Source organism: Asparagus officinalis, chromosome 5 (genome assembly GCF_001876935.1).
Source record: "Asparagus officinalis chromosome 5, Aspof.V1, whole genome shotgun sequence".
Lineage (NCBI taxonomy): Eukaryota > Viridiplantae > Streptophyta > Magnoliopsida > Asparagales > Asparagaceae > Asparagus > Asparagus officinalis.
The window spans coordinates 124,444,847-124,468,910 of record NC_033798.1 but is presented as its reverse complement, the minus strand read 5'-3'; the positions used below and the strand labels follow the sequence as shown (position 1 = coordinate 124,468,910).

The window sequence follows — 24,064 nt, the reverse complement described above, 5'->3', positions numbered from 1 at the left end:
CAAATAACAATATAACATAGAGAATGAAGAATCATCAACATAATTATTGTGTAATCACGTGATTATAAACTAACTTACTAATTTGAGATTTAATAGTTATCAACAATGTCGATATTCATAAACAAATATAAGCTAATCACTAAAGAACCATGTGGTACCCTAAAATTTAGTCCCATATCGGATATTGAGTGAGGGATTGAATGATTTAAATGATGAGTCTTGAGAGCCAAGTTCAACATTGGCTAGCCAATTTTAGCAGTAGATTAAGGGAAACCATGTGTTGCACTCCGTGGATCCCAGGACTTACATCACGCTAATGGGCCTGGGGCATGACAAATGGTATTAGAATAGTTAGCCAGTTAGAAGTGTGGAGCTAACTGTTATATGAGGGTAAGTGCTACACCGCGTGGATACGGTGAGAGCCACTCTAGAACTCGTAGAAGCCACATTTAGAGTCTACATCGCCTGACAGTGACATTGAGATGTGCTAATTATCATGTCATAACGACGAGGACAATATCAGAGCAGTTAACCAGCTGGAAGTGTGGAACTAAGTGCTATACATGACATTGCTACACCACGTGGATGTGGTGAGAGTCACCTTTAGAGCCCGTAGAAGTCACATCTAGAGTCCACATCGCCTGACAATAACACTGGGATGTGCCAATCGTCATGTCGTGACGACGATGATGTCGTCTTTGTAAGGTGAGATGATTGTGACACCCACATACTTTAGTTCCACATAGACTAGTGTGAAGAAATATTAGCGGCTTAAATTGAGAAAAACCCAAGACCCAAGAATAATTAGTGCTAGCATTTTGGTAAATTAGATTTAGCTAATCACGAGTTGCTCTCTGTGGGTCCCAAGACTTGCACGCATCAACGGACCCTTGGGCCAGGGGCGTGACAATCAGGACTTATATCACGCTAACGGGCTCACGGGCTCGGGGCATGATAAATGTTAACAGAGTAGTTGCCAGCCGGAAGTGTAGAGCTAAGTGCTATGCATGACTAGGTGCTACATTGCGTGAGCACTGTGAGAGCTACCTCTAGAGCCCGTAGGACCCACCTCTAGAGTCCACATCGCTTGGCAATTCTGGGATGTGCCAATTGTTATGCTGTGACAAGGACATCGCGCAATTAAGGTGGGGTGATTGTGATATCCTAAGATTTAGTCTCATATCGGATATTGAGTGACTGATTGAATGGTTTTAAATGATGGGTCTTGAAAGCCAAGTGCAACATTGGCTAGCCAATTTTGGCAGTGGATTGAAATGATGGGTCTTGAAAGCCAAGTGCAACATTGGCTAGCCAATTTTGGCAGTGGATTGAGCCAAACTATGTGTTGCATATCCATGGATCCCAGGATTTACATTGTGCCAATGGGCTCGCGTCCCTGGGGCATGACAAAGCAAGTTTCAAAAGCAACAAATAGTTTATAAATCTTAAACATCCAAATAGCAAACCCAAATCCAAACCAAAGGCCGATAATTTCGCTATTTTGAGCAAACAATATTGGCCAAATATCTCACTTTATCGCCGCATTATCGCCGACAAACATTCAAAAATGATAACCGATTTAAAATCAAACTTATCATAGCGGAAGACCCCCAAAACTGTTAAGTCGCTGATAGTATATCAGTTTATCGGCTGATATTTAAAACAATGATATAGAATAGGGCTATTCTGAATGCTACCCTACTTTGATTATTGAAGTCGAGAGACCATAATTGTGCTTTGCTTTGCTCGAATTAACATATCACAAGCTTAGAGCTTCTGAAAGTCTCTCCAGTGACAAGGTATGCCTACAATTTGTCAGCATCTAGATGCTCCTTTCCTCTGACACCATCTAGGACCATGCTTCTTCAGTTCTTAAGATTGCTTAGTGTTAATTTAACTCATATCCAGCACAGAAGATGGTAATCTCATGGAAGGAGCTAAATAACTCACACCAATGAAATTATTATAATTTTACACAGGAAGCTCCTTCAGTTCACTAAAATCCTTCAATCGTATGATAACATCTGTATGTGCTTCGGTAGTTCGGTTCATTTGAAACTATCTATAATCTCAAGTCAAAACTCAAAAGTACCAGAAGCTTACTCTCGTCTTAAGCCTCTCAATATTGCTTATTTCAGCACCTTTTTGGAGCTTGGTTCTTTGAAACCAAGATCCAGTTAAGAGTTCCTGGTCATGTTGAATGTTATATCATCGCATTTCAACATAAATTAACATGATATGAAGGATTATGTTATAGAAGAACACGCAATTATTATAAACTTTGCATTGTGTGGAAGTAAGCCATTAAACTTACTGTTTGCGTACTGTGATTACCATATTATTTGAGACGGTCTGACCTCTAGAAGTTCTCCGATATGAAACAAATGAACAAGCAGTCAGACCATCCTCAACCTGTGCATGGATTATTGATTTAACATGATATAAGAGGTTTTCAAAGAATTAAATAGAACCTGATGTTTTACATCTGTGTTTGTTATGGTATTCGACAAAGGACGTATATGCATCCTCATGCTTTGTCTTCTTTTCCTCTATTCTTTGTAAGAAACGAGCAGTCATCCTTGCTCCAATTAGCAGCTAAGGATTTCTGCTAGAATTATATATTTATAATACTAATCATTCTTGAAGCAAACTTTAGAGACTGGTCCAACTTTATGAATCAATGAACTTGCTCTTAAAATGATTAGGTTTCTTTGTCGTAGAATTTCAAGCTAAGCTAGTAAACTATCATGTCTCCTCATTTTGCATAATCTTGTTGATGCACTTATATATATCAAAATATGCTGAATATTTAATTCTGCAGCTTAAGGTAGATAATTCCAGAAATGGAAAAGACTTTTTGCATGTCATATAGTACATCAACGGAGACTAGAGCACGTTACTTACCTCATGTCCTGTCTGTATTAAGAGAAGTGGCTGTTTGCATTGGTGATGTGTATGTCCTGCGTTCAGGGGAGAATCCAGCATTGGATCGTTTTAGCTTTCATATTTTTCTCTTTTTCTGAAGGCTTATGCTTAAACATTGTTATTTTCTTTTACATGTGGGCTGTTTTTTTGACAGAAAAGTGATTCTTGACCTGTTCGGGGAGAAGGGCTCTAATGCAATGATGTATTTGGATGTCAATGGCTAGAATATTGAAGAAAAGAAAATTGTGAAAGAATGCAGGCTTAGCCGCTTAAAGGCAGTGTGAAGAAACTTGCATGTTTTGTTCTTTGTTTTTTTCGGTTGTATGTTAGTACCCCAAATCTTTCATGATTAGAAATTAGCCCCACGAATCTTCATATTTTGAAATTAATCCCTAGTATATTTTAAGAATGTTGAAATTAGTTCTTCTGTTACATTTATCATCCAAATAGCCAACCACGATTGAGTAAGTGATTATCCAGGTTTAAGTAATTACCAGGCTACCTCAGGAAATAGTCTATGTAGGAGATGGCTTAAAACTCAAGGGTTCAAAGCTTTCTAGAGAAACTAGTCGTCGGTTTATGTTAGTCTAAAGTGTAGACCCAAAGTTGAAGCCGAAGCTGGAATCAAAACGAGGGAGAAAAATCGAGAAAAACAAGAGGAGGCATGCACGGTTGACCGTGGCGGTCGACCGCGAACATGCACAGAAGATAACAAGAGGTTAGAGCTGACAAGAGGTTGAAGATGAAGACAGTCGACCGTGGCGGTCGACCGCGCCAACCCTGTATGGATTTTTGGTCCCGGGAATCAGTGCGGTCGCCCGCCACGGTCGACCGCAACGTAGTAAAACAGTTTTCTAAACAGTTTTTGATTCTGTTTCTTTCAAGACTCTATATATACCTAAACGTTTTAAGGGCTTGGATACACATGAAAAAAGAGAGTTTTTGACAACAGAAAAAGAGAGAATCTCAGAGAGATAAAACCCTAGTTTGAGAGCTTGTATTTCTTCTTCAATTAATCAAAAGAATTGTGTGGTGTGGCTCCCGAGGACGTAGGCACGTTGCCGAACCTCGTTAAATCTGTGTGTTCGTCTCCTTTATTATTTTTGCAAGTTTTTGATCTTTATTTAAGGTGAATTTTCCTACTTTCAACACAAGGTCCGGAAGGGCAAGGGTTCGATTTGATTATTTCGAATCCCCAACCACTGGTATCAGAGCTTCGTTCAACAATTTGTATGAAAGTCATGGCAGAGGAAATCAAATCTAAGATCGAGAAGTTTAACGGCTCAGACTTCGCCTACTGGAAGTTGCAGATGGAGGACTTTCTGTACCAGAAGGACTTGTATCGCCCGTTGATGGGCAAAGATAAGAGACAGAAGAAAGAGGAGTCAGATGATGATTGAGAGATACTGGATAGGAAGGCCTAGGGCAAATCCAGTTGTCGCTTGTCAAATCAGTAGCCCACAATATCTTGAAGGAGAAGACGACGGTGGGGCTTATGAAAGTGCTCGTGAAGATGTACGAGCAACCGTCGGCAGCAAACAAGGTGCATCTCGTCAAGACTCTTTTCAACCTCAAGATGACAGAAGGACGGTCCTTCACGATGCACCTCAGCGAGTTCAACACGATTGTTGATTAACTTATCTCCGTAGACATCACATTTGATGACGAAGTACAGGCCCTACTCTTACTATCGCAGTTGCCGGATAGTTGGACAGGTTGTGTGACGACAATCAGCAATTCGGAGGGGAAAAAGAAATTGAAGCTAAGTGAGGTTGTTAGCATGATTCTATCCGAGGAGGTTAGAAGAAAATCGTCCGAATCAGAAGGTTCAGATTCAGCTCTAAGTTTTGAGCAGAGAGGCAGAAGTCAGAAGAAAGGAAACCAGATTAAGAATCGGTCGAAATCAGTGAAGAAGAGGTCGAACTCGAAGGTTAGGCCTATTAAAGGGAAGTGTTGGAACTGCGGTCAGGAGGGCCATATGTCTTCAGTCTGCAAGAGTCCAAAGAAGAATACGGGTGAGAAGGAGGCTTATATCGTGCATGATGCATTGATCCTTACTGTGGACATCGACTCGGATTCTTGGGTCATCGACTCAGGAGCCTCTTTCCACGCCACTGCTAATAGGAAGCTTCTCCAGAATTATGTAGCAGGGGACTTTGGAAAAGTTTATTTGGGAAATAACGAGCCTTGTAATATTGTTGGAAATGGTGAAGTACAGATTCAAATGAAGGGCTCTAAGTGGACCTTGAAGAACATGAGACACGTGCCGAAGCTGAAGAAGAATCTTGTTTCGATGGGATAGCTTGGAGCAGAAGGCTATGTTTCGACATTCACAGGGGATTCGTGAAGAATCTCCAACGATACGATGATTGTTGCTCGAGGCAACATACTAGGAACTCTCTACCTCACCTTATATGTGAGTGACACCCTCGCAATTGTAGCTGGAAAAGAGAGTACAAATCTGTGGCACAACAGGCTAGGGCATATGAGCGAAAAAGGGGACGAAGATCTTACATTCATAGGGAAAGCTAACCGGGATTGACTCTGTGGAAGTCGGGGTTTGTGCAGATTGCATCTTTGGGAAGCAAAATAGGGTTAGTTTTCAGAAGGATGGAAGGCCACCTAAGGCTCAGAAGCTAGAGTTAATTCATACAGATGTATGGGGTCTAGCCAGTGTGTCTTCTTTTGGCGGTTCGAGATACTATATCACCTTTATCGACGATCACTCGAGGAAGGTGTGGGTCTACTTTATGAAGCACAATTCAGAGGTGTTCGGAGTCTTCAAGAAGTGGAAGGCCATGGTGGAGAACGAGACAGATCTGAAGGTGAAGTGTCTGAGATCAGACAATGGTGGAGAATACGAACTAGAGGAGTTCAAGAGGTTCTATGCTACAAATGGTATTCGTTTAGAGAGGACTACTCCAGGGAAGCCACAACAGAACGGTATTGCAGAGAGGATGAGCAGAGCCTAAACGGAGAGTGCCAGGAGCATGCGATTACATGCAGATCTGCCTAAGACATTTTGGGCGGATACGGTGTATACGGTAGCTTATCTTATTAATCACGGGCCATCAGTTCTATTGGATTTTAGGATTCTAGAGGAGGTTTGGAGTGGAAAGAAGATAAATCTCTCACACTTGCGGGTATTTGGTTGCGTGGCTTATGTTCATATCAGTGACCATGTCAGGGACAAGCTAGAAGCTAAGTCACAGAAGTGCACATTCATTGGATACGGCATTGATGAGTTCGGGTATCGTCTTTGAGATGAGAAGAACAAGAAGATAATCAGAAACATGGACGTGATATTCAATGAGAAGGTGATGTACAAGAACAGGGAAAATACCAAGGATAGCCAAAGCAGTGGGAGCATCACTTCAGATGCAGGTGGATCCGAGTACATGGATTTAGAGGAACTTCCAGATAGGGGTGATGATGTTTGTACTGACTAAAGAACGGAGGAGGCTCCAGATGTAGAAGAAACTACCCAGGGCGTGGAGCTTAGGAGGTCATCCAAGGTACCCAAACCAAATCTCAGATATCTTTCATCTTTTGATTACTTATTGTTGACAGATAGCGGTGAACCGGAGTGCTATGAGAAGGCTATGCAAGTGAGTGAATCTCAGCAGTGGAAGCATGCGATGCAGGAGGAGATGAATTCTCTACTCACTAACGAGACTTGTGAGTTAGCTCAGCTACCTGCACAGAAGAAAGCCTTGCATAATAAATGGGTCTACCGGGTCAAGCAGGAGAGTGATGGAAGCAAGAGATTCAAAGCCATATTAGTAGTGAAGGGGTTTCAACAGCGGGAAGGAGTGGACTACACGGAGATATTTGTCTGTTGTGAAGCTCGCAACCATCAGAGTGGTGTTGAGTTTGGTAGCTGCAGAAGACCTCTTTCTTGAGCAGTTAGATGTGAAGACTGCCTTTTTCATGGTGACTTAGATGAAGAAATCTATATGAAGCAGCCTGTTGGCTTCATTGAAGAAGGAAAGGAAGAGATGGTGTGCAAACTCAAGAACAGCTTATATGGTTTGAAACAGGCTCCGAAACAGTGGTACAAGAAGTTTGATAACTTCATGTAAAACAATGGCTACAGAAGATGCAATTCGGATCATTGCTGTTATTTCAAAAGGTTCGAGTCCAGCTTCATTATCTTGTTATTATATGTTGATAACATGTTGGTAGCAGGACCGTGTTTAGAAGATATAAACAGTTTGAAGAAGCAGCTAGCAAAAGAGTTTGCAATGAAGGATCTGGGTGCAACAAAACAGATTCTAGGGATGCGAATCAGTAGGGATGAAGCTGAAGGGACGTTGAGATTTGTAAGGACCATGAATTTTGATACTAGTTAAACTATTTTTTTAGTATTTTAAAATATTTAATTATTATTTTTAGAAAAGTATTTGTATTTTTCTCAAATTTCTATGATTTTCTATGTTTTAAAGTCTAAGTTTTATATTTATTTAAATGATTTAAATATTTTATAAATTTATTTAGTATAGTAAAAAATTCTGGAATTTATTCGTTGAGTTACCGATACTATTACGTATCATTTTGAATAATACGTGGTGTTATTATTATTGTTACATATATTTTCGTATAATACGTTGTATTATTAATTACATATTATTTGTATAATTAGTTGTATTATTTCTACAGTTACACATTATCTGTCGTATTAGTATAACGAGTACGTTTTACGGTGTACGTAATTGTCCCATAATTATTGGATTTTAAATGTAAGTAAAAATATTTTTATTATTATTTATTCTCGTTTAATTGTATAATATGTGAATATTTCGACTATTTCGTATCAACTGTTGTATTAGCACAACAGGTACGTTTTTATTTGTAGATAATTATTATGTAATTAGTTTAATTTTTAAATACCCGTAACTATTTATTTAATTATATTTTGTTTAAATACCTAACTCAAAACCCTAATTTTCATAAGTATATAGATATATAAAATACTATATATATATAATATATATATATATATATATATATATATATGTATATGTATATGTATATGTATATGTATATGTATATGTATATGTATATGTATATGTTTTTCTTTGGCTTCTCTCTCCTCCCCTCTCGTTTCACACGCCGCAACATCTCTGTTTTCTCTCTCTCACGTAGCCGCACCCTGCCCTATCCTCTTCTCGTTATATCCGCCCGAACCCACCGCCGCTCCTCCCTCGACCACCGCACCGGCCTCCGCCACCCTCAGCCGGTCCTCGACGCCAAGCCATCTACACCATAGATTCGCCTCAGCCTCAGCCACCGCACCCCAGCAGCCTTGCCCACCTCAGCCTGCAGCCGACAGCGCCCCACCTACCTCCTTCGCCAGCCACCTCTGACGCCTGAACGTCGCCGCCTCCTACTTCTCTCTCTCTTTTCATCTCTGCGCACGCCTCCACCGCCTCCTCCCCCGTCGACAGCCCGCCTCAGCCTTGCCCCTCTCGACCGATCTCTCGCCCGACAACCCCTCGCCTGCCGTTCTCTCGCCGCCCTGAGCCGACAGCACCACCCCGCTGTTCGACTCCCACGCAGCAACCTCCGTCGACGTCCCTCCCCGTTAGAGCTCCACCACCCGCCAACCAACGAGGCTGACCGGAGTTCGCCGTCGTGTTCCACCAGCGTCAGATCCGACCCGTACCGACGGCGTCGATCCGTTCGACACAACCCGATGCAAGATCCCGAACCTCGATTATTTTCATTTAATTCTTAGTTTTATCGTAAATTATTACGTGCAAGATCCCGCTTCCCTTGATCTATATTTCCATTATTTATATCTGTTATAAATTGATTGCATAGAATAGACTGCGATATGTTATAACCTGCGTGGGATTGTTTGCTGAAGAATATTAATTATATCATGGTAATATGATAAATGACATTTTTAGAAAAATTAAAAGAATTTAGTTCGGCAAAATAATCATTTTTAGATAATTATAATAATTTAAAAGAATTTATTTTGGAAAATGAATTAGTTTAGATTAATTGTTAAGCGAAATAATTTAAAATGAATTAATTTAGAAAAAGATTATTTTCCGAATTATGTAGATGCTGTTTATGATTTATAATTCTTATTTTGATTATCTGATATGCTATGATATTATTGCACATGATTAGTCGCATTGATCGTTCCATGTTGTGATTGAGAATCATTAGGAGTTTATGACTATAGTGACCTGTATGACACAGTTAGGATCTAGAACCTCGTTGTTGGACCCTAGAGGGGGGGTGATTAGGGTCAAGAGGCTCTAATATGCAATAAAAATTAAACACAATGGACCCTAGAGGGGGGGTGATTAGGGTCAAGAGGCTCTAATATGCAATAAAAATTAAACACAAGCAAAACACAAAACATGAATGCAATTTAAAGTAAGTGAGATAGGGTTAGGAATCGTTATCCTTGACGCGCGATGTGTTAACGAGGTTCGGCCCGCTGACCTACGTCCCCGCTCCCCACTCTCGAGGAGAAATCCACTACACACCCAATTTGGAAGCCGGAACTTCGTCTACACAATGATCCCACAAGATCTCTCTCTCACTACACAGTTGATCTCACAGATCACACTCCCTCACAGTCGATCTACACAAGATCTCACTCACAGCAGCAGAAGATAAATGCGGAACTTCGTCTACACAGTGATCCCACACGATCTCTCACTACACAGTTTGATCTCAACAGATCACACTCCCTCACAGTTGATCTACACAAGATCTCATTCACACAGCAGAAGAAAAGATGTAAGACTCTCTCTTTACGCAGCCCCTATGGCAAAGAGAAGGATTACTGAAGCTGGGAAGTGAATCACACACAAAAACCACAGAGAAAACAGATTTGAAAATTTTCTCAGGAAGACAGCAGTCTCTCTGGTTTTTGCAAAACGTTAGGGTAGCTGGAAGAAGAAGAAGTCTAGGGTTTAAATAGAAGATATTAATCATTTTGAAAACACAACCCAATCTTCCCAATTAAGAAAATAATCTCCTTTTCAGACCATTACCACAGACTGTGCCAAACACGGTTAAGTGTAAGCACAACAAACGAGGCAATCGACCGTTTGAAAAAAGTCGCGGCTGACCGAAGGGAATTTCGATCGACCGAAAAAATGCTTCGGTCGACCGACCGAAAATTCGGTCGACCGCGAACAACGTTGAAAACTTGGTTTTGTGAAAAATGCTTAAAAACATAAGTATGAAAACGTGTGTGTGATTCCCAATAGCTTCAAGTAAACTCAGTAACTCTTTGCCTACATTCTAGCACTAGAGAGAAAATAAAAACTAGCTAATATCCTCACATAGAATACAGTTCTTGAGTCTTGATAGCTTTAAGTTTGATGAAGCTTCTTTATGGATTTGTTGTTCTTGAATTAACATTGCTTCATCATTATGCCTCCTCCTCCTTTGGATATCATCGTTGTAGCATATATTTCATCCATCCTTCATAAATGGCACTAACAAGCTTGATAAATGAATTTACTATATTTGCACTCAATAAGCCATTAGTACCGTTAATGGTGGTTGTAAAACATCATCAAAACATAAGGGCTAACACTCGTGTGTAGTTGATCTGGAATTACGAGAATTGGGATGGGAAATCTTGGTTTATGTGAGCGGTTGGGATTGTTGATGTATTCCAGGCTCGCGCTGGTGAAGTTTGTGTAGTCACCGGGGTGAGTCTGAGGAGTTGAGATATTTATGATTGTGGTTGTATTCCGGGCTCGCGCTGGTGAAGTTTGTGTAGTCACCGGGGTGGGTCTGAGGAGTTGAGATATTTATGATTGTGGTTGTATTCTGGGCTCGTGCTGGTGAAGTTTGTGTAGTCACCGGGGTGGGTCAAGGAGTTGTGATATGTGATTGTTGATTATTTCCAGGCTCGCACCAACGATATTCCTGTGTAGCGTTGGGGTGGGTCTGAGGTGTCGTGATATGTGATTGTTGATTATTTCTAGGCTCGCACCAACGATATTCCTGTGTAGCGTTAGGGTGGGTCTGAGGTGCCGTGATATGTGATTAATGGTTATTTCCAGGCTCACACCAGTGAAATTCCTGTGTAGCACTGGGGTGGGTCTGAGGGGGGCAGTAAAACGTTATGCGTAGATGATTTTGTGAACAACCAGTTATCCGAGAATATGAACTTTGACTATATGTGAGAGGTAGACCAGTGACCTGTTATAGGATAGCTAGTTACATGACCTCATTTCTTAGCTAAGTATGAGTTCTTGTGAGATATAGGTTAGTTGTGTTTCTTTTCATGCATAGATCGGGATTAATATTTAATTATTTACAATTCGAGACATATGGTATATACATGAGTGTTTCCTTGTTTGGATTATTTCGCTCGACGTACTACGTCTCGAGTTGTAGATTTTTAAGTATTAATTTCATCTAGTTGTATGACCTTGTGACTTGTATGATTGTTTCTGATCGCTAGCTGCATGATCTTGTTACCTGATCGATTTTGGATGCTTTATGTCTATCGTGTTTTAGTAGTGAATTTGTATGTTGATTTTGTTGGATTTTCAGTTGCATGTTTTTTTTATCATTTCTGTTATCGTATCATTTCTCGCTTTGGTTTTCGTTTGTCCTATTTTCTTTTGTGGGGTCTTGCCGTGTGCCATGCACCCTGACGTACACCTGTTTTCTCTGGTGTACGTCAGACTTAGAGGAAGAACAGGTTCAACAGGAGCCAGAGGATTCTCAGCAGGAGTGCCTTGGAGACGGAGCAGAAGAAGGAGTCGAAGTCTATTCTTTGATGGGTCCAGTTTACTTTTGTAGTTCTTTACATTCCTACTTGATCGATGTATTTCACATTCTTCAGTATTCATTTGTTCAGATATGTATAAGGGCATGTTTGACCCGAATATTATATCTTGGATGATATTCATTTGTGATATGATATTTTTATTATGAGTTTGTCTATTATGTTCTTGCTGATTGTGATCGGGGACCTGTGCCTTTGCATTGCATTTATTTCCAGACGCTTAGCGTATTGGATTGAGAAGAAAAAAAAGAGAAAAAACAATGATAGTGTATATTTTTTCTCAATCTAATACGTCACGGGCTTGTTCACGTTCCGATTCCCCGGTATTTTGGGAAGCGAGACGTGACAAGATTGAGCCAAGCTGAATACATTGAGAAGATACTTCAGAGGTTCAACATGCAGAATGCTAAAGTTGTTAGCACGCCCATTGGAAGTCAGTTCAAGCTATCTGAGGATCAATCACCTAAGACAGATGCAGATAGAGAGCATATGAGCAGGGTGTCATATTCTTCGGTCATTGGGAGTCTCATGTACGCGATGGTTTGCACGAGGCCGGACATTGCCCATGCAGTGGGAGTTGTGAGCAGGTTTGCTAGCAATCCAGGGAAACAACATTGGGAGGCCGTGAAGTGGATATTGCGGTACTTGAGGGGAACAACGAACAAACCACTATATTTTAGGAGGAAGAAGTTGGTGCTGCAGGGATACGTGGATGCGGACTTCGCCGGTGATCATGATACGAGGCGAAGCACCACGGGTATGTTTATACCTTAGCGTCGACAGCAGTGAGCTGGGTCTCACGTCTGCAGAAGTTTGTGACTTTATCTACAACCGAGGCTGAGTATGTCGCGGTGACCGAAGCAAGCAAGGAAATGATCTGGTTGAACGGGTGCTTGGAAGAGTTGGATCTGAAGTAAGGGAGAGGAGTTCTTTATTGTGATAGTCAGAGCGCTATACATCTTGCCAAGAATCCAGTATAACATGCCAGAATGAAGCACATCGACGTCAAATATCATTTTATACGCTCGCTAGTTGAAGACGGAAAGTTACACTTAATGAAGATTTTGGGGAGTCAAAATCCGACGGACATGTTGACGAAGGTAGTCACCATTGAGAAACTGGAGTTGTGCGCAACTTCAGTTGACCTTCACGAGTAGAAGACGAAGGCAGAGCCACACTATGAGGGTCTGCAAGATCGCCGGGATATTGTTGATTGAAGAAATGATTTTTTTTCCGGGGAGGAGAAGATACATGCGAAGAAGGGGAGAGTTTGGGTGAACTCGCTGATGGCACTTTGGTCTCCAAGTGGGAGATTGTTAGTCTAAAGTATAGACCCAAAGTTGAAGCCGAAGCTGGAATCAAAACGAGAGAGAAAAATCGAGAAAAACAGGAGGAGGCATGCACGGGCGACCGTGGCGGTCGACGGCGAACGTGCACAGAAACTGACAAGAGGATGGAGCTGAAGGCGGTCGACCGCGGCGGTCTTGTAGGGATTTTTGGTCTCGGGAATCAGTTCGGTCGACCGTGGCAGTCGACCGCACCAACACTGTAATGTTTTCTGCTCTCAGGAAAGTGGTTCAGTCGAGCGCCACGATCGACCGCGATACCTGCGCGGTCGACCGTCACGGTCGACCGCGACGCTGTCAAACAGTTTCCTAAACTGTTTTGGATTCTGTTTCTTTCAGGACTCTATATATACCTAAACGTTTTTAGGGCTTGGATACACATGAAAAAAGAGAGTTTTTGACAGCAGAAAAAGACAGAATCTCAGAGAGATAAAAGCCTAGTTTGAGTGCTTGTATTTCTTCTTCAATTAATCAAAAGAATTGTGTGGTGTGGCTCCGGAGGACGTAGGCACGTTGCCGAACCTCGTTAAATCTGTGTGTTCGTCTCCTTTATTATTTCTGCAAGTTTTTTATCTTTATTTGAGGTGAATTTTCCTACTTTTCTACTTTCAACACAAGGTCCGGAAGGACAATGATTCGATTTGATTGTTTCGAATCCCCAACAGTTTCAAGGGTTAGCGGAATAAGAGAGTTATAGGGGAGAAAAATGTTTAAATGAGTTTCAGTTTTTTCTAACAGGCTGTGAGTGTAATGGGTTCATAGGGTTGGAACATGGAGTGCAAAAGGGTATAACTAGCAATGCGCCCAAAAAATGGTAAAGATGACAGAATACCCCTTTATGTTTCTAACCAAAGGGAGTAGTTTCAATACACTTACGAGATGGGGCATTAATGCTAAAATACGAAAGACTTTCCGGACCAATATCGAAAAATCCTTTTTATGTGTAGATCATGAAATAACCCAAACCTATCTACCAAAAATGGGTAAATTTTACAAAGCCCCCTTTTAAATTTGTCTGTTTGTGAGATAAACCCCTAAACTTTATATATGTCACGTAACCCCCTTAACTGTTGGTCTTCTCCCAAACACTGCCTGAACATTTGACAAGTGTTGCAACGAACCTCCTACTAGTGCGAAATTTAAGAGGGGGTGGGGAATTTGAATAAACTTAATGGGATTAATGACATTTATAAAAAGTCTAGGGAAGTTGTCCCAAACACAGTCAAACTTAACGGGAGTTTTGTGAAATTTACCCTAGAAAAATTGCACCAGAATTATTCGAGTCCAAATCCTCTCGGAACCACCTATCGATGTAAAAGCAAAGATAGAATTGTAGACCCTAAGATTTTGTCTAAACTTTGAACTCTTTAATGATCCATGAGGGTCAGCAAAGATAGAATTGTAGACCCTAAGATTTTGTCTAAACTTTGAACTCTTTAATGATCCATGAGGGTCCAATAAAGCATCTAAGAAAAGAGGAGTAGGTTTTAAATAAGGGAGAGATACTTTTCCTCCTTTGCAACAAAGGGTAAACCTTGGATTAGTTGACTGTGCATGATCTTTCAAGCTCGTAATACCAAAAGCGGGCACCACAATGCTCACATTCATAGTTTCGATCATGAAAATCCAAGTACTCAAAAACATTGCCTACAAATTTGTATACAAGTTTCATTTTAGAAGAAAATAAGTGGATGAAAAAGAAGCTTAAAAGCTTGTTTAAATAAAAAGAAAAAGAAATAGGCAATGAACCTAGTTGACGAGGAACAGGGATGCGATGATTGAAGACTTCACTTTCCATGCGTTAAAGTAAAGTCCGCTTGAGCAAATTTGCCGAACCACGTAAAATTTATGTGATTTGTTTTTTATGACCATTGTAATAGTTTATTAGTTTCCCTCGACAAGTCAGTCCTAGAACTGATGAGAGGAAGAGCTGATATCCCACTTTGTTGAAATATTCAATTCAGATTCTTGTTTCCTTGGTGAGACAGAAATTCTTATTGATCTTTCTCTCTTATTGTGCACCAGAAACTCTGCCGAAATTTTCGCTACACACAACACCTAGCTAACGAGGAACAGGGATGCGATGATTGAAGACTTCACTTTCCATACGAGAACAAACGTTAGAATGTGGAATAGAAACAGATGAAGATGATTCACTTTGACTAGCAAGCTCATCTTGATAGTTGGCGGAAGGTATTAATATTCTCATTCGTTTTGATATACGTTTTTTTCGGACAACAGTGGAAGAAGCTTCAAATTGTTGAATAGCAGGATGTTGATCATTGGTAGCTGACAATTGATCATTCTGTGCCCCATGTTCAACAAATTTATTGACACATTGCGAGCTAGATGAAGAACCAACTAAAAGATCTTTTCATATTATTTAATTAAAACTTGCTATATCAATTGGTACAAATAAATAAATCATAAAGCTTGAACCAAATTGTAAAGCGTGAATAACTAATCCCAATAAAAAATAGTAACAAAAATCCATAGGCCGTCTATTTAGGAGCAACGAATCATAAAGAAATACAACAGAATAAGAAAGTAGAAAATTATTAATGCATTGAATCATGAAAATAAGGAAGTAAATTTCTGAAAACAATGTGGCTAACCTGAAAGAAGGAAGGAGAAGATAGGTTGCCTGCATAAAACAAAATTTATTCATAGGGATAAAACAAACAAAAATTTTCATTCACGAACAAATGCGCGCGCTAAATTTCCTATCTCCACTATAAATAAAGCAATAAATATCCAATCACAAGGACTAGCTCTTATTTTCTCTGCTACACATTAGAAACTATCTGTGCTCAAACCGTCCTCATAAGTGAAACACAAAAGCCAAGTGATTAATTGTGAGGACATTAAACTCGAGTGGTGACGGATGCTAGACTTTCCACGTATCTGAGCACGACGTGGAAGCATGTTTCGTCGTCAAAGGAGCAATAGCTGTTGGGTGCCTTGTAATACTTCAAATCCTTCAATACTATTTTCGAATCACAGAAGTCCAACCAATGATGGGAGTCATATACATGAAGCAAAATCTTTCCTTCCCTAACTCCAATCAGTTCACCAAACTTGTTCACGCAATCAAAATCGATACTATAAGCATGAACCCAAGAATCATCCTCCTTATACACCCATATATCAAGTTTTGATTTTTTAGACGCTCGAACAAAGCATAGTTCTCCTTCCAATTCCGATATATTTAATTGTCTGTCACCACGCACATCCAAACTAGAGAAACAAGAAGGACGATCTATCACTTTGAACTTGTTGTCTTTAAGATCAAAAGATACTACACCTGTTGGAGGGAACTTATGCAGGCCATTGTCCACCCTGAAGTAGATCACTCCGTTTATGGAGACTGGGTTAATCAATGCTCGGATCGGGTAAGGTGGATCCTCACCGAGAATTCTCCAAGACGTATCTTTTCCTAAATCGAAAACTTCCAAGCCCAAGCTATATGTCTTGTTTTTGAAATCATGCCATCGATAGAAGTAGCGGGCAACTCTGTAGCATTTGTCACGGGCATCATATCCAAACCCTGCCCTTTGTTCAGGCATATATCTATAGTAAGGATGGGCAGGCATGTGGCTACTACCCTCTGGTAATTTTATATACTCTCCAATACTTGGATTGCATACATAAAGACTGTCGAGTGTGCTCAGCAATAAAAGACCGTCGACTTGTTGAGAACATAGAAAAGATTCTGGTACCTCCGAGGATTCTTTTCGGAACATCAGATGCGCCTGCAGCCGCGTAGGAGAGTAGTTGTAGAAGCCAATTTCGCATAGGCCAGTTGAGTGAGGTATGATCACAAGTTGAGGTTGCTTTCTCGAATGATGCAAGTGTTTCCGGATGAAATAGGGGTCGGATATTGTGTTATACCACAACTTGCAAACGCATTTAAACCTCAAAAGGCTGCTCACCGGAAGCCAAGACAGTATTTCAATAATACAATCAGTGATGGATATCATTGCCACAGTGTCCTTCGCAAAATATCGAAATTTCTGTATGTATCAGAAGGGGGGAAGAGAATAAATTATACAGCTAGGAGAAGAAAAGATAATATAAGCTTGTAAGTTTCGTAATATATATAGCAATATATAACAACGAATAACAAAAGAAAACCAGTGGGAATAGGAAATACTGATCCTACCACGAGACGAGTTGATCGTGCCAGAAATCTCCAGCCTGTGGATTATAATTATTGCAAGAGTTATTTTAGAGAACCTGGCCTCCTCAACTATAGGGAGCGCGTTGTGTCTCAGAAACCCCCAAAATAATATGCATTAATATAAAAGAGGGGTCTCTCAATGAGAGAAACTAACCCTAATTTTACCCCAAATCTTTACATGGTATCACAGCCATGTGACGGCTCCTCAACCTTCTTCTCCTGAAGCAATCGTTTTGATCGGGCCCCTAAACTTCATCCCCATCCACGCTGATCATCCCCCCTGAACTTCATCCTCATTCACGCTGATCGTTTCCCTCCCCAAAGCCTCCTACGCTCCTGAACTCATCATCCTTGGCCTTCTGACGCAAGGACGCAAGTGAGTGATCCACGTGGAGCGGAGGCAGCGGATTACGAGGAAAAAAAGGCGCTGCTCGACCGTCAGGCCAAGCTGGACAAGGTGGATCGGGCATCGAGCGAACGTTGTGCTTGAACTGGAGGTCGGCGGAGGAGGGGGTGCTCATCAGGACGCGGCGAACGCTGGACGGTGAGCTGGCTTTCCGATCTCAAAAACTCCCAAAGTAGATGCGCCCGTGGGGTGTGAAGACTTGTCTTGAATCGGGGGCTGTTTCTACTTGATTCAGCAGGACGAAAGAAACAGGAGGGCTTGGTCTTAATCGGTTGTCACTGGTGCTTCGAGTCTAGGGTTTTGTTTTTGTTTTTCCCTTTTAAGCGGCTGGCTTTGTTGTGATTCGGGGATTTTTGGGGGAAGAGAGGGTAACTGTTGCTGATTAGTAATCTGTATTAGAAAAGAAGAAAAAAAAACACAAAAGGAGGAAAAATGGATTTGTAATCTGTATCAGATGATTAGGTAAAAAAAAAAGGAGAGAGGTTCTTGATCTGTAATAGTTTATTTAGGTTCCCTCGACAAGTCAGTCCTAGAACTGATGAGAGAAGAGATGATATCTCACTTTGTTGAGATATCTTGCTTCTGGTTCTTGTTTCCTTGGTGAAACAGGAATTCTTGTTGATCTATCTATCCTGTTGTACTGTCGAAGTGCTGCCGGAATTTTTTCGTTGCGCACCACAAGAATACAAGTTGGATCGATGACGAAGACTGAAAAAAATCCGATGGAGGAGATCATCAAGAAGTTGAATAACCTGAGGGTATTCCAGATCGAGAAGGAGATCAGCGCTATAGTCCAGGGAGAGAGGACTGTACAGGAGTACGCCACAGAGCTGGAGCGCTTGTGGCTCGATCACGATCACTTCTCGCCCCTAGCGAGTTGCAAGGACCCGGAGTGCAAGGAGCGCGAGGCCTCTTTGCAGAAGAGGACCATGTTGTTTCTCCGAGGTTTGGCTCCAGCGTATGAGCAGAGGACGGCATTGTTACTAGCCCAGACGAAGATCCCACCACTGGAGAAGGCAGTCTCGGCCATGATACAGGAGGAGAGCCGTATCAGGCTACAGTCTGAGATAGGTGGACTTACAGGGGAGAAGTCTGCACTGGTGGTATCCAACCCGGATAACACTGGATTCAAAGGGGAGACTAGGCAGTGCTTCAACTGCGGAGAGGTAGGGCATCTGAGACAGATGTGCCCTAAGCCACCCAGAGAAAGGAACTGGGGTGAACGTGGTCAGACTGGTGGCCGTGCAGGTCGAAGAGGCAGGGGGCGTGTAGGCCAAGGAGTTGCTCACCTAGCTGTGGCAGATGAGTCTCAGACTACTGCTGGGATGACTGGAGCTGAAATAACAGAGATGGAGGAACTACGTCTGTTCAAGCTTCAGGCTGAGAGTTCGAAGGGCAAGGGACAAGTCACCCAGGATCTGGCTACCACTACATGCTTTGGTAACTTTATTGGTTATGCTCATGCGAACAAAGGTACACAGGTTCAGGCACTTGCATCCACTAAAACTCATGTTGATTGGATCATAGACTCAGGTGCATCTAGGCATGTCACAGGAACATCTAGTGAGTTTGCATTATATTATCCGAGTAAGCATATGCATCCTGAGACAGTTCAGACTGCTGATGGGACATCCCAACCCATCAGGGGTACTGGCTCGGTCCATTGCACTTCATCTGTTACCTTGTCATCAGTATTGCATGTTCCTTCGTTTCCAGTTAACTTACTCTCAGTTAGCTCTCTCATTGATCAATTAAATTGCACCGTGTTATTTGATCGAGATTTGTGTGTCTTTCAAGAGAAGGAAACGGGGAGGAGGATTGAGACTGGTATCAGACGTGATGGTCTTTGGTATTTGGACAGTGTAAGGATCATGAAATTTTGATACTAGTTAAAATAAATCTTCTGGTATTTTAAAATATTCAATTATTATTTTTGAAAAAGAGTATTTGTATTTTTCCGGCCTTCTAGAATTTTCTATGATTTAAAAATCTGATTTTTATATTTATTAATGATTTTGAAAATTATAAATTAAATAGTTAGGTGAAAACTTTCAAATAAATAATTGTTTTATTTATTATTATTGTTATATTATCATTGTTAATTTTTACAAGAAAATTTTCCCTACTTATTTCTATTTTCCCCCTATTTATTTCTTTTATTTGTTAATTAATACCTATTAAACCCTAACCTTAACCCTAAGTATATAAATAAAACCCTCTTCCTCCCTCTTTTTCATGTTACCCAGCCGCCAGAGAACCCCCTCCCCAACATCATCTCCTTCCTTCTCTTTCCCCGCTCGAGCGCGTGCACCACCTCCGTCCAACCTCCCTCGAGCCCAGACCCGACTTCGCCGACCACCTCTCTCCCTGATCGCCGCTCCCCCACACCTCGTCGGCCGCCCCTTCTCTCTCTCGTGCTGCACGAGCTCGAACGCCGCTGCACCCGACCACGAACCTCACCACCTTTGTCACCTTCCCCGCCTCCGTCCAGCCACCACGCCGGCCTCTCCATCCCCCTGACGCGTCGCTGTCCAGACCCGCTGCCCTCTGACGACCATCGCCTCCATCGCACGCCATATGTTCGACGGTATGCCAATAGCCCCCGTTGAGCCCCTCAGTGATGACAACCGCGTCAGCCACCCCCTCGACGGCAAGCATTTTTGTCTTGCTTTTGTTAAATTCGTTCTCAATATTATTATTATGCAAGCATCCTTTTCCTCGATTATTATCATTATTAATTGATTTCTCTTCATGCAAACATTCCTTCAACTCGTTTATTTTTAATGATCGCCTCACTTTTTTTTTCATAATCAACAAGTTATTCTTGCCATTTTGATTCACATATTTGGATGCTAGTATGTTGCATCAGGGGCCGCTTCATTTGAATAAGACACTTAGCTTCCTACAGATTTGGTCTGGCCAAATTAATAATCATTATCCTCAAAGATTGATTTACTTATTTCTGCAGTAGTTGAGATATATAACATTAGATTTTGAGGTCTGTAACCGGTTCCAAGTTATACATGTTGGATGTATGTTATGTTTCTGATTTTCGAAGTCTAATGTACCGGTCCTAGTGTCTGACTTTTTATACACGAGGACTAGATGTTTATAACTCATTAGGAGAGAAAATGTATACCTATGACAGCTATATAACATTAACGGCAACCAATATTAGTTCACTTATCAGTCTTTGAGTAGGTCTCCAATTAATAATCTCTACTAATATCACTATCCAGTTTAACCTTGTTCTTTCTATAAGCCAGAAATAATGTCTTTCCACTCATTAAGACGAACGATCAGAAATTTGTGCAGGAGCACACAAAGACATGGAATATATTAGAGTGGATGATGGGTGATAATACTTTGGTTACTTACTGTATGCCAGTAGTGGCCGATTTAACAAAATAGACAATGAGATGGGATGATTTATTTAAATCTTGATTAGTTGGACATTGAAAGTGAGGTTTATGTAGCTGATATTTTTAGGGAAAAAAAACAATGAATACAAATTATCATCCAGTACAAGGACAAGCGAGCAATTAGAATGATAATGTTGTCCTCTTTATGTGTCTTCATGTGGGTCTGTTTTTATAAAGTATTTAAGTATTGTTTATGATTGCGATGCTCTGGTGTGATATTTATGACACAAGCACCCAAATCCATTTTTAGGTAGAGTGATCAACACAGGTTGTGTATATAAATGTTCACTGTGTGTTGTTAGATGTATTGTGTTCGACGAATTATACAACCCCTAATTGATTCCGTAGTCACATCCACTAGGTGGCTATACCTGAATAGATATCCTATACAGATATGGATCAGAGGCATGACCTAGTGACATCGACCATGTGATACATGAATTATCGATTTGTACTTGTTATGAACTCATGAGTTTAGAGAGTTCACGTTTTTTTTAGATATTGTGCCAAAGGAATCCAAGTGCCTAGATAGGCAAGATTGGAATGCACCCATCTTGATTGGACATGTTCTGGGTCACGGTTATTTTCATAGTTTTACAGAAGTCGTTCCACGGTAACTCTGTGGTTAGTGCACAACATTTCATGCACAGTCAAAAAAAAAAAATTTAAATTGACAAACATGAGGTTTATAAAGGGGAATTAGATGGAGAATATAACATGTATATAAACGGGCATATGCGCATTCCTGATATCCTGAGTTATATATACATGGGCCAAAGAGCCAATTCCTGACTTGAAGCCGTGTTCCCGGGACGGTTTACGGGGAACCGATTTATATACATGAAAATATTTTTCTCTAATTCAAATAACATGTAAAATAAGAATAATGTGCTTATATGCTTTGTGACAGATTTGGCATGCACGACATGTCCTGGATGAGGTTTTGGTGATGTATATTTGTATTGTTTGTTTATAGAATTTTTGGATTATTCCCTCGACGTACTCATCTCTCATGTTGTGGGTTTCTAAATCTTAACTTCTTTTAGTATAGGGTATAAGAAGTATGCTTTATGGTAGACCTTGTTTGATATCTATGTTTAGAAAGTTCTTTAATTGAGTTGTCATGTTTAGAAACTTCCTTTAACATGTAATTGATATCCATGTTTAGAAACTTCCTTTATCATTTTAATTGAGTTTTCATCGTATTTTGGTTTATAAGATAGGCATTTTCTTTTATCACTGAAAAATTTAGAATTTATCTTTTCTTTATATCTATCATTTATACTTACACGCTCACAATTTCCTCATTTTACATGCTTGCTGGGAGTTTTCTGACTCCCCTGGGGTTTGCATGCCCCAGACTTGGGAATTGTTCTTTCTTCGCAGGACCAAGAGTACTTTAAGGATTAAAACCAGCGTCAGTGATCACCTTCTCTCTCTCTCAGCTTCAGTTATTGAGTCTTTCTTGTAATCACTTATGGTACTTCAGACTAAGATGTATTTTCCTCTTTCCTACTTTGACGAGTTGTGGACATGTAAGAGAAATTTGTCTTTTCAGAGTTTTCTTTATCTATCTAGTTTCTTTGCTATTTTAGTTACATGCTCTATGTAGTAGTTCTTTTGGTAATATATCTGTATACAGGATGATCTAGAGGCGTGAATGTAACCTGTATGGTTGCATTGCCGACCGAGTCACGCTCCAAATTATCACGTTTTGGACCCGGGGCGTGACAGACAGGGAGACAGCAATGATTGCTGCTGCTGTTAGCGGAGGGCCAGAGGCAGAAGCGATGCTTCAACATTGCCGGTTAGGGCATTTATCTTTTGAGAGTTTAAATAGATTAGAACCTGAGTTAATGAAGAAAGTGGATAGAAAAGAGTTATTTTGTAATGCATGTGAACTTGGAAAACATACTCGTTCTACTTATAGAATGATTGGTCTTCGAAGTTGTGAACCATTTGCACTTGTCCATTCTGATGTTTGGGGACCATGTCCTACTACCTCTATCAGTGGTTTTAGATGGTTTGTTACTTTCATTGATTGTTATTCACGTATGACCTGGATATACATGATGAAGCAGAAATCAGAGGTTTACAAATGTTTTTAAGATTTCTCGGCTTATGTGAAGACACAGTTTGGAATACAGGTGAAGATTCTTCGAACAGATAATGGGACTGAGTATGTCAATAAGGAGTTTGCAGCTTTCATCTCTAGATTCTTCGAACAGATAATGGGACTGAGTATGTCAATAAGGAGTTTGCAGCTTTCATCTCTAATCAGGAAATTGTTCATCAAACCACCTGCCCAGACACCCCTGCTCAGAATGGGGTGGCTGAGCGTAATAACAAGCATCTACTGGAAGTGGCACGCTCATTGATGTTGACAATGAATGTGCCTAAGTTTTTATGGAGTGAGGCTGTTATGACAGCAGCTTATTTGATCAATAGGATGCCATCAAGAGTATTAGGGATGAAGACACCATGTGAGATGCTTTTGGGCTCGAATGTTTTTGTTGTTCCACCAAGAGTGTTTGGATGCACATGTTATGTGAGAGATCACAGAATGATGGTGAGTAAACTGGATCCGCAAGCAGTTAAATGTATCTTTGTTGGCTACTCATCAAGTCAAAAAGGATACAAGTGTTGGTGTCCCACTGAAAGAAGGCTGTTTGTCAGTATGGATGTGACTTTTCGGGAGTTTGAACCTTTTTATGGGGAGAAGACGGAGTTGAGTTCCTTGTTTGGAGATGGCTCTACTGATGCTAGTAGAGAGGGGGGGAATGAGAATGAGAATGATATTGTGGTCGGGATGATTCCATGTCCTCTTGAGTCACCGAGTAGTGATGGTACATCGCCGAGTAGTGGTGGTGACTTAGGAGTTGGTAGTCAAAGTCAGGGGGAGCTGAGAGTATACACGAGGAGACAGAAACAGCAGCATGAGCCGCTTCTCGTGCCTGTGTCAGTACCCACAAATGTTGATGACCCAAGTCCCTCCTCTCCAGTGCC

At 40.9% G+C, this 24,064-nt stretch overlaps 1 protein-coding gene and 1 long non-coding RNA gene across 2 annotated transcripts; one reads left to right on the top strand and one right to left on the bottom strand.

Moving 5' to 3' along the window:
• LOC109843623 (putative F-box protein At4g38870) lies at nucleotides 15,724–17,085 on the bottom strand. The gene has a single exon (XM_020412573.1). The coding sequence runs from the start codon at nucleotides 17,028–17,030 to the stop codon at nucleotides 15,915–15,917; it is 1,116 nt and encodes a 371-aa protein (XP_020268162.1). The 5' UTR covers nucleotides 17,031–17,085; the 3' UTR covers nucleotides 15,724–15,914.
• On the top strand, nucleotides 22,249–23,016 carry LOC109843619. Its single transcript, XR_002247736.1, has 2 exons — nucleotides 22,249–22,593; nucleotides 22,701–23,016. It is a non-coding gene; the product is annotated as an uncharacterized LOC109843619 (long non-coding RNA).

Coding starts and splice junctions, on each gene's coding strand:
- LOC109843623 (XM_020412573.1), bottom strand. CDS start 17,030: ATGATATCCATCACTGATTGTATTATTGAAATACTGTCTTGGCTTCCG.